Source organism: Puntigrus tetrazona, chromosome 21 (genome assembly GCF_018831695.1).
Source record: "Puntigrus tetrazona isolate hp1 chromosome 21, ASM1883169v1, whole genome shotgun sequence".
Taxonomy (NCBI): Eukaryota; Metazoa; Chordata; class Actinopteri; order Cypriniformes; family Cyprinidae; genus Puntigrus; species Puntigrus tetrazona.
In genome coordinates, this window is record NC_056719.1 from 10,850,928 (window position 1) to 10,865,585 (window position 14,658).

Below are 14,658 nucleotides of genomic sequence, written 5' to 3' on the forward strand. Positions count from 1 at the left end.
AATGTCTTCACTATTACTTTTGATAAAAGTATTAATGTATTTAAAAAAATACTAAAAAATATATAAATATAATGACCCAAAAAACAGTAATTGGTTACAAACTATTTATTTCACCTACATTTAAATAAACTAAAATGTTGATGAAAAGTTAATGAAATAAATGATTTAAATAATTAAATAATATTTTCAGCGTGCATTGTTCAGAATTAAATCGCCTTACGCCAAGCACACGATTAAGATTCTTGAAATGATTTCCTTTCTTTACATTACCCGAGTCGCACTCAGTCTTTGTGAATGAACGTGGGGCTGTCCTGTACATATTCGGTGAGTTTTTCTGGTTTCTTTTGCTCGTTCATTATCTGAAACGCATTCTGTCACATCTACACGGTTGCTTGTTGTTCCTTTTTCTGAGCCGAGTCGCAGAAACCCCCCAGTAATTCTTGGTAAATGTCATGTTTATTGATGAGCACGCTTCAAGATTCAGTTACAGCTCATGTCTGTGCAAAACTGTTACATTCACCATGACGGTTTTCACGTGTCATAGCAAACCAATGCATGCGTTGCCTAAGGACACTGTGCAGCGTGAGCGTGAGTGTGTGTGTGTGTGTGTGTGTGTGTGTGATTCTCACAGATATAAACTTTGTCTGACATATGGCTAGTATTTCAGATTCTCTTATACAATAATTACAGTGGCAATTTGCATGTAAATACGGAGGGAAAATTGGTGCTGGAATGAAATCAGGAACGGGGAATTATGATCTTAATAGTCTGTCTGGCTTCACTGAACTCCTGCCAAAGAAGAAAACATTCTAGGGATTAAGACGACCCGGGAGAAACTCTTTTAATACAGAGAATGCACATGGTATTATTATTTTAAATAGATCGTGAGGATTATATTAAATAATGCAAAACGGTTTTAAAGTTCAGTAAAAAAATGTATGAATTAAATCTTATAACTGAGGAATTTAGCTTATTCGTGCGTTCATTTAATAAGTTTACCCTTATGGATTGATTGGTCTGTTTATTAATTCGTTTATTTAATTACTTAGTTCTTAATTTCAGCTTTGAACAAATGCGATCACTTAAATGAATAATTTCCTTCATGTTGTCTTGTATTATTTTTGCAGCGAGATATAATAACAATATGGTATTAAAGTTAAACGTGTTAGCTTTCTTTATTTTGACCTTTTATACCTAACAAATTTATTTATTAATTTAATCATTTAAACCTTGTGGTGCAAAAACTATCACCATTCTTGCTTTTGAAGCATTTGCTACTTGTTGAGTTACTATTGTATTACGCGTACATATAAATATAGAGTATTAAAACAGTCAGCTTTTGCCTATTTTGCATTGAACAAATTAATTCATCGATCAAACAATAACTATTCATTAAGGCACAGTCGTTTTCATTTATACTGTTCATTATCACCCGATTTATACCATAAACATTAGTTTAAAAAAACGTATATGGTGGGGAAAACTGAGCAGTGCCATTTTTTAACACTATTTTCTTAAATGAAAAAAACGTTCATCTGCATAAGGCTTTCTTAAAGTGAGGAACAAGACGTCTTTATATAAAACTAAGCTGCGGTCAGTCCCGAGAACATTCAAGGAAGGAAAAGCGCAAGCGAAACGATAAAAAGCGCTGATCACAGCTCAGGCAGTGAATTGAACATCGGCCCTAGATTGCATTAGATACGAACAAAACCTCTGACTGCGGCGCATGTCCTGCCCCAGCATGCCTCATTTTGGCTGATTGCTTGTCGGACCCCTATAACCCAGCTCTCTACCCCTATAGACCGGCACCAGTCCCACGGGTTTCCTTCAGGACGCCTGAGAGAAGCCGGGTACAAAAACAACACGAGCTCTCACACCTTCAGACGCTTTTGGCGACAGAATCCCGGCTTGTCACGGTCTGGCCGGAGGATTAGGTTTACCGAGCGTCAACAGATTTGTCTAGCTATCAATAAATATTCACACCTGAGCGTCGTAATCGGAAAAGTCAGGCAGGAAGACTTATGCAAAATCCCTCTATTGAAGCTCAAGGATTATTATTCAGATCTCCTAACTGTCTATGAAACGCGACACTGGTATATGTTCCCGGGGGAAGGCCAGAGAAACGTATTACTCTCAAACACCGGTCCAAATGGTTCGGGGTCTTTGCAAGTCTGTGCAGGCGGACATGCAAACGTCTCATTTCCATATTTTTCAGATCGTCGAGTCATAAAGCACATTGAGAACTGGATCTCAGGCACGCTTTTCTACATACGTTAATGCTGTTTTTCCCTCCTAATGGAGAACTGGGGTCTTCTGTTAAAGCCCGTGGCTACAGACGCAAGAGTGTGATAAATCAGAGCATCACTTTCTCTACCCGTCTGACATTCGCTGGCACCACCAGAGCGGCTGGCCCAGCGCCATTTGCCTAACTTCCAAAACCATAAAACGCTATAAAAGTCACGCCGTTTAATTATTAAAAGAGGGGAGATGTGCTTTGCATGTCTGAGTGAAGTATTTCCATAAACCCCCCCCTGCTCATTTACGAGAGGAGTGGCTTTGAAAGTTTTATAAAGGCCCGGTAACAGAGGCTGGTGAAATCGAGCTTGGGACGTTCCGTGTGGCGCTCGCGATGGCTTCTCGTTCGTTCAGGGGAGGCTTGCTCTTGTTGGACCCGTTAGATTCGAGCGCTGATCTCCAGAGGGGGCGTGGACGGTGCACTCAAGTGTGAATTTGGATGACAGGGCTGACAGGAGTTTATGAACTGCAAAGCTGTCAGAGCTGGAGAACATGCCACTGCAAGCCTCGGGTCGCCCCAAGGCTGTCCTGATGGCACACTGACACCCCAATAACCTGACACACACACACACACACACACACACACACATGCAAACAAAGGCTCTGGAGCATGAACAAAAATGTCACTGTTATGCAAATGGAGGTCAAGCTGCTGCTTTTATGGCGATCTTAAATAGTTGGTGATTTTAAGCCTGACGTGACATCTTGATGCTCTAAACAATGCGCTTCGCTCAAGCATTTTAAGTCTCTGAACTCTGAACTTTCTATTATATATCCATCTCTCTTTTCTTTTCATGTAAATATTTTGGCCTCTGCAACGAGCAGTCAGACCTTATTTCACAAAACCCACATGACCACTGTTTTTTTTTTTTTACCTGAATAGTATTTCATGTTAACTTTTGAATACATTTTAAATCATTCATTTTTGTATCGCAAAATTGCCACACAATTGTCTTTTACGTATTTTTTTCTTTTAATGCTACTAAACATATTCAAATTATATATGAAATGAATTCAATTTAACACTAAAACGCAAAGATTTGAATGATTTCTAATATAAACTGTTATATTTTAGAGTATGATGTATATTAATCATGAATACTTTTGTTACATAATATAAACAAAAATTAAATACCACATTCTTTATAACATACATAGTATAACTGATATTAAATCTGCTGGAAATATACATTTTAAAGATTTAAATGTATTATGTAAATATAATATAATATCATATCATATAACAATATTTGCATATATATATTTCATATATTTTGCCATTTTTAAGATATTTAGCAATATTTATACTGAACATACACACAAATGTGTACATGAATATTAATACATTAATATTCAACTTAGTGACAGAGACATGGTTTATAGAAAAATGCACTTTTAAATTTTTTTTACAGTAGTGTATATTAATGTATATTAATTACATATAATTCTGTTACATTTTACATAAAAAAGGTACTAATACTGAAAACTTCATATTAAAATTAGACATATTTAACATACACATTAATAGAATGCATATTAAATAAATGCATGTTTTTAAACTTCACATTATATATTCATTTATAATATAACATAATACAATACAATATCATTTTTGTGTTGTATTTTTTTATATGTATTTCATATTATTATTCCTGCATATTAAATGTAAGTCAAAACTTACAATACTCTTCAAAAGTTGCTTTTTTTAATTGAATAGTTTTAATGAATATTTTCACTAATATTCTACAAACCGATTAAAAGGTGACAGTAAAGACATGGTTTCCGCACAAAATAATAATATATGATGAAATTATTCTATAGCGCCAATTCAGCATATTACATTTCTGACTTCAACAAAATATCACAACGGAAAATATTACATATTACTGTTTTTCCTTTATTTTCAACGAGTGAGTGTTGAACAGAGACTGTAAAATCACATTTTGAAAGGTGGCGTAAATAGATTTTCTTTTGGTAGCTAAATATTAAACTGGCATTTCTATGCCAAGACGAGAAAATTAATGAAGTTTGTCCCCCTCTCTCTCTCTCTCTCTCTCTCTCTCTCTCTCTCTCTCTGCGGTGGGGCATTGCTCTCGTCTTGTGAAGGAGTCAGCGGGTGCAGGCGGTCGGAGGGTTTACCTGCCTCGTGCCCCAGGCTCAGAATTATTGCTCAACAGAATACGATGAAATCAGTAAATCTCCCGCTACACCTGCTGTATCACCAGCACCTGTCTGGAATAGAAACTGTCCCAGACTTAAGAGAGAGGAAAGAGAAAGATGGGCCACACAAGAACATGCGCTACGGTTGTGAGCGGTGAGTCCGACGTGTTGATTTATAAGAGTGATAGAAGACTTGAACCGGTTATAGCTGGCAGGGTGAAGCAGGGTGAAGTGGGTGAGAGGTGAGGGGGTGTCACGGCGGCGCGTGCTGGCGTTCCAGAGGGGACGGCAGGCGGCAGGTGCGTTGTTGACACCCCAAACATGCGCATGGACAGTGCCAAGCCCTGGAAAAGACATTTCGGCTAAGATACCGAGAAAAGTAGATGAGCCGGGACCTGCATCCTCCTCCATTTCCATCTCAAACAGCCAACTTCGAACGTTAAACATGTCAACAGTGAAACGACAGAAGAAGAAAAAAAAAAAAACGTGTGGAGATTTGGGAGATAATGGCAAAGAGAAATGACAGAGAAGGGTACGGAAGGAAACCATCCGTACTTTGGTTTTCTCCTTCTCATGTGAGGCCTAAAATAATGACGCCTTTTTTTCTGTGCTGTGTAATAGCTGGACATTAGAACAGGTCTTAAAGGGATAGTTCACCCAAATGTGAAAATTCTGTCATCATTTACAAGAACGTTTGTAACCAGGCTGTTCTGGGTCACCGTTGACCTCCATAGTATTTTTTTTCAATGTCAGTGATGATCCAAAACAGCCAAATTTCTTCAAAATATCTTTCTTTGTGTTCGGCAGAACAAAGACATTCGTGCAGGTTTGGAACCACTTGAGGGTGAGTAAATGACGACAGATTTTATTTGGGGTGAACTATTCCTTTAAATGAACCTAAACGTCTGGAATTGAATACATGATCGTGTGATCTTTATGAATTTTCATAACAGCAGAGTGCTCCGAATCTAAAATCTGGATGTTTTGTTTATTGCTTAGTCATGTTTCATTCTTCCAGAACGGCGTTTCACATTTAAAATCTCAATGATATACTTTTTTTTTTTATCAGCTACGTGCTACAAATCAACCAACGGCATTTTTAATTTGTTTCAAAGTTTCATTGACCTTTACTTGGTTTAGTTTTTCAGCTATATGTTACAAATCTAAAGCCTCTCTGATATATATATATATATGAAGTGCATTTTGTGTTGAAGTTTAACATTTATGCCTCAGGGTCTGTTCAAACAGCAATAGTAAAGCTTACCTTAGCAAGAACCCCTAATTAGTGATGGTACAATGCAGGCAAACAATATCGCGTCTCTGAAACTAAAAGAATGAATTACTAGAATTTATTTTTCCGTTCCTTTGGGTTGTTTATCCTCCAGAGCCCATATTAAACACCGGCCACACTTTGAAGTGTGTACACTAAAACATGGCTGAACTTTAAAGCTTGTTTGGTAAACTCGTGGCGCTGGCTGTGTCACCATCCCCCTGGACACAAGTGACTCACGTCAGACCCCGTCCCTCTGTTGGGAGTAAATAGGCGAACACGTGGCCTGGAATGTGGCTCACAGCAAGGACATACGCGCGTCCTTGTCACATTTTTTTCTCTATGCATCGATGCGGTTTTTCCCGCCAAGATCTTTATCTATAAAGAACAAATTTTCAGTTCAGCGACCAATGCCTGTGTTCGATTACACAATTTTGATAAGCATCAGAGTGCGTCTCAGGCACCAAAACCCCACGCATGTCTAAAAATCCAATCAGAATCAATTTGAGCTTCCCTGCGATTGCTGTGAAAAAAAAAGTATCGTTCGTAATTGTTGTTCTTCCAGCACATGTTCCTCCAAGTGCCTCCTCGGGTGGACGAATTGCGCTCCTGGTCCCTCAAACGATAAGAAATGTAAAATCCAATGAAATGTGAAGCAGAAGAAGCTGTATTATCCGTGTCTTCCGTGCTTGGTGTCTTTATGATAGAAGCAGTGGCAGCGGTTTGAAGCGTCAACCATCCACTTCTCAGGTTTTGACAAACTGAGGGACTAAAACCCCTCTCTTGTGCTTTTATACATCATTTGGGAGTAATATGTGCCAAAAAACAACAAACATCATGGGACTAAGAGCATTTCACTATTAAATATTTAAGATGTCAACACAGACTGAACAAGCACCATGAATCTGGGCCTAGAGAGACCTAGTTTCAACACCTAACACACGCTGTGTTGCTTCACCAAACAAAGAGTCTCTACTCTACTTATGGTCATATTCCATTACAGTCATGGGCCGTAAGATATCAATATACAGAACATACAAACAATGAACTTCAGTGAGGAGTGTGTGAAGGGGTTTGGGGTTGTAACCTCGACCAGAAGAACTTCTGAAAGGACAATACTGCCATCACGTGGACTGTTGGTAAAACTTAAGGGCATTTACTACTTTATGGGAAGATTATACTAGTTTTATAATAGTAAAACAATACCTCTACAATACAAAGCAGGCATAATCCGTATATGCCTGTGATAGATAAATAGATTTTTAGGATTCTCATTTGGGATGTGTTGAATGAGTAAAAATGCATAGTAAAAACTTGTGTTGTTGTAATTTTAAGCAAAAGCTGCTTTGCATTCACTACTCGTCAAAGAAAAGAAGTATCACGTTCCAAAAAGCAATGTGGAGCAGCGCAACGGTTTCAGCTTCAGCGTTTCAGAACTTCTGAAAATAATGCTAAAAATTCAGCGCTTTATCAGAGAAATTAATTCTATTTTGAAGTATATTACAATAGGGAACCAAGATTAGAAATTGCTATAAGATTTCACAATTTTCTGTTTTTTTTTTTTTTGATTGAATACAGCTTTTCATCAAAGCTGTATTTAATTAAACAAAGGAGACTTTGAAATCTGACCGACTCCAAACCTTTCAACAGCATATATGTGTGTGTGTGTTTATACACACATCGTAGCATGATTAAAATGAGCATTTTTTGGTTTTTATTTTGATTTCACATTTTTTGTATATTTAATATAGATTAAAGTTCATTGCACTGCATTTTAAAAATTAGAATAGAAATGGCAAAACCAATTAAATGAAGTAAAAAAAACACACACACAATACGAGATAATACAAAAAAAGAGAGGATGTTTATTTTGACATCTCTTTGAGCTCTCAGGGTCCACTGCAGTTATGAAAAACGAAAAGCAAACTACATCAAACATAACATATCAAGAGTGTCTAACACTTGAGAAACAACAGCTCCATCCACTGTCCGCTGCCGAACTTCACACAACATCACATGGACTCCTGCTTCTTTCTGAGAATCAAGAAGTCCACAAAGACTTCAGAACTGGTTTCAGTCTCTAAATGACATGACAGACACACCGGTGAACGTCAACACCAGGCAAAGTCACTCACAGCCATTCTAATTTGATTTGATATATTCACTCATTCTTTAAAAAAAAAAAAAATCATCATTCAGTCGTCCTCAGACAGGTTTGGGCAGAGACGCGACATCTTCCAGACACTCATCATAGGCTTCTTTATACTCGTCGTGTGGTTTGATCATGATGACACAGGTGGGACGCTTCGATCCAGCTGATGAGCCCAAATCCTGCCGAGAGAGGAAAACAGACACGCGAGTGTTGGAACTGTACTGTAAACGACTTAGAAATATCGCCTAGCACCCTGATGAACTTACAGCTTTCGACGGCACGTACGCGTAGGGCAGGTTTCTGTCTTCACACATGATTGGTAAGTGGCAATACACGTCGATTGGAAGAGTGTCTCCAGCGAACACCACGATACTGCAAGAAGACGGAACACGTGTTAAAACTGCAAACATCAGTCTGCCGCCGCACGAGGAAAAAAAACCTCGCCTCACCCCTTCTCTCCTTTGTTGATAAACTTCTGCACCTCTTTCACTCCTCGTCGAATCTGTTTGACTTTAGCCGCTGTGTAAAATAACGAAGAACATTTGTTAACTAATGCAACCACGTGGCCGTCTCTTAAACGTTAAAACTATAGTCGTATTTAATATTCATCCAGATTCAAGTGTGCTAAAGCTCAGTTATGGAAATAACGTTTTTAAATAACGCATTTACCTTTTTTGACGCACTTGTAGAGTTTTTTGCTTAGTTTACGCGACGCAAGCGGGTTCGCGATCGCGTTTACGCTGGCTATTAATTCCTCATATGATTTCTCCGTTCCCCCGGTCTCCTCTTCAACGGGTTTCTCCTTCTTCACCTTTGTCATCTTTGCGCTACACTGCGTAAAACAAACTCGAGAGTTTAACTCGAGTGCTATTTTCTGTCGCTGGAGCACACGTGCAGCTGTGACTCCGACCGCACTTCCGGTGTTTCCCGTGTTGTCTCGCGCCACGGACTATGAGCTACGTTTGTAAACACTGACCTCTAGTGCACAGAATGAACAAAAGATGAGATTTTATTCAGTCAAAACATGTCTCGCACACAAACACTCAAAACTAATCGTCTGCAACATTTACAAAGCATACTTCTGTAAAAACCTTAGTTTAAAGAAAATAGCTTACAGTTTTTCTTCTCTACTACTACTACTACTACTACTACTACTACTACTACTAAAAAAAAAAAAAAAAACTACCGGGGCAAACTATTACGAACAAAATAAATACATATAAATACTTTTTGTTCATTTTATCTCCCAAAATAACATTCAGTTCAATTCCACTTTGGATACATGCGAATCGTATGTGCATTTCTCCCCTCAAAAAGAGAAATTAGTTTTGGGTAATGGTGGCCTATAACACTCACATGACATTTCACAAGACTTTCTCGTTAACGTTACAATAACATTCTATAAATTAACATTAGAATAATGCTAAAACGAGCTAATATGAAGTTAAATGAACAGCATGTTCTTAAATTAAAGATTAGTGAGGATCAGTGACCGTTCATTGTTAATTCATGATACCTACTACACCGTGTTAAACGTATAGAATCTTATTATAAAGTGTTACTTTCTTATAAAAGTCAGTACTGCTTTATCCCTTGAGCTTTAAAACTATTAGTCGCTTACAAAAACCACCATGACAAGGGTGTAAAGTGCATTTTCCGGGTCAATTTAACACTACGATTGTTACTGCACTACACACGTAGTGTCTTTAACACACAAAAGACAATAACGAATCTTTCCGAATATTAAACGGGCATTGGACATTCTGTAAATCGGGGGTTCAAAACTAAAAAAAAAAAAAAAAAAAAAAAGACTAATTAATCTGTGTAGATTACACGTTAGAAAAACCAAAAAGATTTTTTTTATAAATACATATAAATAACCATTACTTCGAAGAGTAAGTCAAGCATGTAGTTGTCTAGAGATGTAAGAACAATGGTATTGTATATACTAAGAGTGTAAAAAAAAAAAAAAAAACTGAGCAGGAGAGGGTTTGAACGAAGGCCCCGTCAATGCTCCTGTGTCTTCACAGCGATCCCCACGAGGGCATGACGGATGGTGCGTCCGTGCAGCATGTAACCGTCTTGCTTCACCACAGCGATGGTGCCGGGCTCCACTCCCTCTGCTGGTGTATGACAGACTATTTCATGCTGATATGGGTCGTAGGTGGATCCCACGGGGCTCATCTTCTCCAGTCCATGCTTGGTGAAGATGTCCTGCAGGCGCCCCTGTATGTGCGCCATGTATTGTATCAGCTGCTGCACTCCATCTCCCTCCTCGACCTTCTCCAACAGGTCTGCCACCTCCACAATGTCGCGACAGAAACTCTGTATCCCTACAGGAGGAGCGTAATGTTTAATGGAATGCTGGTTTATTAATAAATGTCAACAGCTATAATGTGTGGCTAAATTAAAGGAGGTTACCAAATAGTTTGGCGTCTTCAACAAATTTCTGTGTTCTTCTTCTGACATTGTCCGAGTCGGCTAGTGCTCGTTTGTATCTCTCCTGTGAAAAGCACAAGAAGTGAGTTAATAATTCCAGCCAAATTACCGACATAACACTCATTAAAACTAATGACCATTATAATTTATTTATAGCAATTAACATAAAACAGGGTAATTTTACAATGTATGCGTGTACAATGCAAACTGAAAATTCACAAAAAAATTGTGCATTATCACTCAGTCAAGGAAACCGACCATTAAAGATGCTCAAAAAAGACCAAATACTGACCAGGTCAATGTAGCAGTTGATAATTCTCTCTTATTATTGTTGTATTCGCTAATATAGTATAATATATATATACTACTGTTCAAAAGTTTGGGGTCACCCAGACAATTTTGTGTTTTCCATGAAAAAACAACAACAACACACTTATATTTATCACCATGAGTTGTAAAATGAATAGAAAATATAGTCAAGACATTGACAAGGTTAGAAATAACGATTTGTCTTTGAAATAATTTTTTCCTTCAAACTTCTCTTTCGTCAAAGAATCCTCCATTTGCAGCAACTACAGCATTGCAGACCTTTGGCATTCTAGCTGTTACTTTGTTGAGGTAATCTGGAGAAATTTCACACCACGCTTCTAGAAGGCCCTCACACAAGTTGGACTGGCTGGATGGTCAAGCCGCTCTCACAACAGCTCAGTGGGGTTTAGATGTGGTGACTGCGCTGGCCACTCCGTTACAGATAGAATACCAGCTGCCTGCTTCTTCTCCAAACAGTTCTTGCACAATTTGGAGGTGTGCTTTGGGTCATTGTCCTGTTGCAGGATGAAACTGGCTCCAATCAAGCGCTGTCCGCAGGGTATGGCATGGCGTTACAAAACAGAGTGATAGCCTTCCTTATTCAAAATCCCTTTTACCCTGAACAAATCTCCCACCTTATCAGCACCAAAGCAACCCCAGATCATCACTTTACCTCCACCATGCTTAACAGATGGCATCAGGTACTCTTCCAGTTGTTCTGCGTCTCACAAATGTTCTTCTGTGTGATCCAAACACCTTAAACTTTGATTCTTCTGTCCATAAAACTTTTTTCCAATCTTCCTCTGTCCAATGTGTGTTCTTTTGCCCATATTAATCTTTTTCTTTTATTGGTCAGTGTCAGATATGGATTTTTCTTTGCCACTCTGCCCTGAAGGCCAGCATCCCGGAGTCACCTCTTCACTGTACTATTTAATGAAGCTGCCAGTTGAGGACCTGTGAGGCGTCTATTTCTCAAACTAGAGACTCTAATGTACTTATCCCTCTTGCTCAGTTGTGCAGCGGGGCATCCCACTTCTCTTTCTACTCTGGTTACTCACTGTTGTAGGAAATCTCCAGTTTCTCAGCAATTTCATGCATGGAATAGCCTTCATTTCTAAGAACAAGAACAGACTGTCGAGTTTCACATAAAAGTTCTCTTTTTCTGGCCATTTTTTAGCGTTTAATCGACCCCACAAACGTGATGCTCCAGATACTCAACCTGCTCAAAGGAAGATCAGTTTTATAGCTTCTGTAACCACCTAAACTGTTTTCAGCTGTGCTAACATGATGAACAAGGGCTTTCTTCTGACGCAATGAGCAAACACACTGTACCATTACAGCACTGCAGTGATAGTTGCTGGAAATGGGCCTCTATACACTATGTAGATATTGCACCAAAAACCAGACATTTGCAGCTAGAACAGTCATTTATCACATTGGCAATGTATAGTGTATTTCTGATTAGTTTAAAGTTATCTTCATTAAAAAAAACAGTGCTTTTCTTTCAAAAATAAAAGAGATTTCTAAGTGACCCCAAACTTTTGAACGGTAGTGTGTATATATATTAGTTGATTTTGTTTCTCAATGAACGAGTTTGGTTTCTTACAAAGCTAAAACAGCTTGAAAATACTGTTTTTCCACCAGAACAGTTCACTTTCTGAAGCCAAGAGTCTTTTCTTGGCTTGAGGAATGAATGATGATGCAATGCTGGTACGTGTTGTTTACCTGACTATAACCGGTCAAAAAACAAACAGTGTTTGTCCTGCTGTTTGTGTGGGCAGTTCAGCACTTCTGTTTGCTGTTCACAGTACTTGAAGTGATTCTAGCATACTGGCAGATTGCATAAACTTTCTTGCTTAATTGCATAATCCTTTCTTTTTCAAGATGTAATGAAACTGAATCTAGAAATTAATTTGCTCTTTTGCACACACATTAAAACCACGTCAGTGATGGACTAAAACGGTACCAAATGTGCTCTTACTTTGAGGTCGTGAACCTGCTCTTCCAGTTTTCTAGCTCTCGTCTCCAAGGTCCTGACATGCGTCACAGAGTGACTGTGGTCATCATCTCCATCATCACCATGGCAGTCATCGCCAGCACTACGGTGCTCTGCTGCAGTGCTGAAGAGGCCTACAACGGACCTGGAGGAAAGAACAGAAAAACTACCGTTAAAAGCTCAACGTCCCCACTTCAAAATGTGTATAATCTCATCCATGAGCTTATCAAACAGCCGATGAAAACATTACAATAAATAAATTAGCATCTTGAAGTAAACAGTAAGAAATTAATAGCCTACAGATTTTGTAAAACATTTCTTTATTACGTGTAATGCATAAAAACATCTGATTGACAAATTAGTATTGAAAGCTGAACCAAAAAAAAGCCTTATTTTCAAAGTTTTAGTCACTAAAATGTGCTGTTCTTTATGGTAGGTTTCCTGTAATAAAGGATAAAAGTAATGTCACCACAAATTGTTTGGCATGTAACAATTTGCAACCTTGTTTGAGTTTAATCATAACCGCAACTTACTTAAAAGGGAATTAATTAGCACAACATGGTATCAATTTACCTAAAACAAGCAAACTAATTACTAAATCCTGAGATTTATTCATTTTATTTTGCATAAAAAAAGAAATATTAAATAGAAAAATAACTTTATAAGTAATAAATACTATTTGGGTTACCCACTTTATCTTAAATTAGAACCATAGTATTTTTTATGATCAATGTGGGTTAAATCTGATCCAAAGTATAACAGATGGCATCAGTTTCTCGGCACAATAGAGGAGGGTTAATTTGACCCCTTTACATCGGTATGTGCCGCCAACAAAGAGAACCCGCAGGAATGCAATAAAAACCATTCATCATCACGAATAATTACACGTTTAGTCCATTTAACATGTATAGTTGTGAAAGTAAATGAGCCGTAGGATTGGTGTGTATACAACGGAAAGTAAAGTTTTGAAAACGCCAAAGAAGAAAAACCACCGGAGGGCTCGCCGATGTACTTACAATGATATCTGATACTGTTATAATACAGCCTGTAATAGTATTGTTACATTTAATAGCCTTTAACAAACGTTACGAGAAGACGAAACGTTAAAGCAAGACAGAGGCGGTATTAAAGCTGACAAATGTGATTAATGGACAATCTTGCTGAACAATTTTAAACACGAAATAAACTACAAAACGACTCGCGGTCGACGCGTTCGTCGCTTTGGAACGTAATTAAACTCGTCTCGGTTGTATTTATTGGTTAGATTGGGGTTTGAGTTCCGCTAAACCGTTAACTTACCCGTTAGCCTGTTAGCAGCGACGCTAACACCACAACACTTTAAACGGTTAAACTGGCGATCCTGTCAACAAAACCAAAATTTCTCGCGCTTTTAGCACATTTGCACGAGTTGGACGCTACAAATGAGGCTTTACCTGTTGACTGCACTTGGTGTTAACCTGCACAAATCGATTGGATATCTTCTCGTTACGGACAGAAAGCGCACGGCCATTTCCTCAGTAGCTTGTGTGGTCGGGTGCGCGTGACCTGCTCGATGAGTCACATTCTAGAATCACTGAATCGACTCACTTAAACGACTCTGAATCTCGGCTTTCTGCTTCTGCATATACCGCATAGAATCCTGCATGTGCTGCAAATGTATCTTTCATTATAAAAACGTACGTTCAAACGAATGTTTTGTACCGTATCTGACTGATTGAATGTTTTATTAAGTACGATGATCTGCTTCAGGGAGCCGTAAACCTTTTGCTCCCCCCAGGCAAGGACCACCCACGTAGACTCCCAGCCTGCTTAAAGACCCCCTGATATAAAGGTTCATTTTTTTTGTATAGAAAAGTGTCCCCCCGCCTGAATGTCTATGGACCCCCTGTTGAATACCCTAGATCTGCTGCATATATTATTGCCTGATGATTATATGTTAACTAATTCTAGTCTTTTTAGTCAGTTTACTGTTTTTAGAAGCGAGACATCATGACAGTGTAATCCACAATTAAATGAAAACTTTTTTTTGGCTTACAA

At 38.4% G+C, this 14,658-nt stretch overlaps 2 protein-coding genes and 1 long non-coding RNA gene across 3 annotated transcripts; all 3 read right to left on the minus strand.

Moving 5' to 3' along the window:
• Positions 1-3,995: 3,995 nt before the first annotated feature.
• Positions 3,996-6,495, minus strand: LOC122326213. Its single transcript, XR_006247442.1, has 2 exons — positions 5,720-6,495; positions 3,996-4,885 (listed from the first exon to the last, which is right to left on the minus strand). It is a non-coding gene; the product is annotated as an uncharacterized LOC122326213 (long non-coding RNA).
• Positions 6,496-7,567: 1,072 nt separating this feature from the next.
• Positions 7,568-8,830, minus strand: nhp2 (NHP2 ribonucleoprotein homolog (yeast)). Its single transcript, XM_043221350.1, has 4 exons — positions 8,547-8,830; positions 8,327-8,396; positions 8,144-8,249; positions 7,568-8,056 (listed from the first exon to the last, which is right to left on the minus strand). Exons 1-4 carry the CDS (start codon positions 8,695-8,697, stop codon positions 7,931-7,933), a joined length of 453 nt encoding a protein of 150 aa, XP_043077285.1. The 5' UTR covers positions 8,698-8,830; the 3' UTR covers positions 7,568-7,930.
• A 38-nt stretch (positions 8,831-8,868) lies between these two features.
• grpel2 (GrpE-like 2, mitochondrial) lies at positions 8,869-14,182 on the minus strand. Its single transcript, XM_043221349.1, has 4 exons — positions 14,055-14,182; positions 12,607-12,766; positions 10,299-10,380; positions 8,869-10,210 (listed from the first exon to the last, which is right to left on the minus strand). Exons 1-4 carry the CDS (start codon positions 14,129-14,131, stop codon positions 9,885-9,887), a joined length of 645 nt encoding a protein of 214 aa, XP_043077284.1. The 5' UTR covers positions 14,132-14,182; the 3' UTR covers positions 8,869-9,884.
• Positions 14,183-14,658: the final 476 nt, after the last annotated feature.

Excerpts from the sequence above, each read along its gene's own strand:
- nhp2 (XM_043221350.1), bottom strand. The coding sequence starts at position 8,697 with ATGACAAAGGTGAAGAAGGAGAAACCCGTTGAAGAGGAGACCGGGGGA. Across the intron at positions 8,397-8,546 it reads CTACAAGTGCGTCAAAAAAG|CGGCTAAAGTCAAACAGATT; the intron begins GTAAATGCGTTA and ends TATTTTACACAG. Across the intron at positions 8,057-8,143 it reads CGTACGTGCCGTCGAAAGCT|GATTTGGGCTCATCAGCTGG; the intron begins GTAAGTTCATCA and ends CTCTCTCGGCAG.
- grpel2 (XM_043221349.1), bottom strand. The coding sequence starts at position 14,131 with ATGGCCGTGCGCTTTCTGTCCGTAACGAGAAGATATCCAATCGATTTG. Across the intron at positions 12,767-14,054 it reads ACACCAAGTGCAGTCAACAG|GTCCGTTGTAGGCCTCTTCA; the intron begins GTAAAGCCTCAT and ends TCTTTCCTCCAG. Across the intron at positions 10,381-12,606 it reads AGCAGGTTCACGACCTCAAA|GAGAGATACAAACGAGCACT; the intron begins GTAAGAGCACAT and ends TGCTTTTCACAG.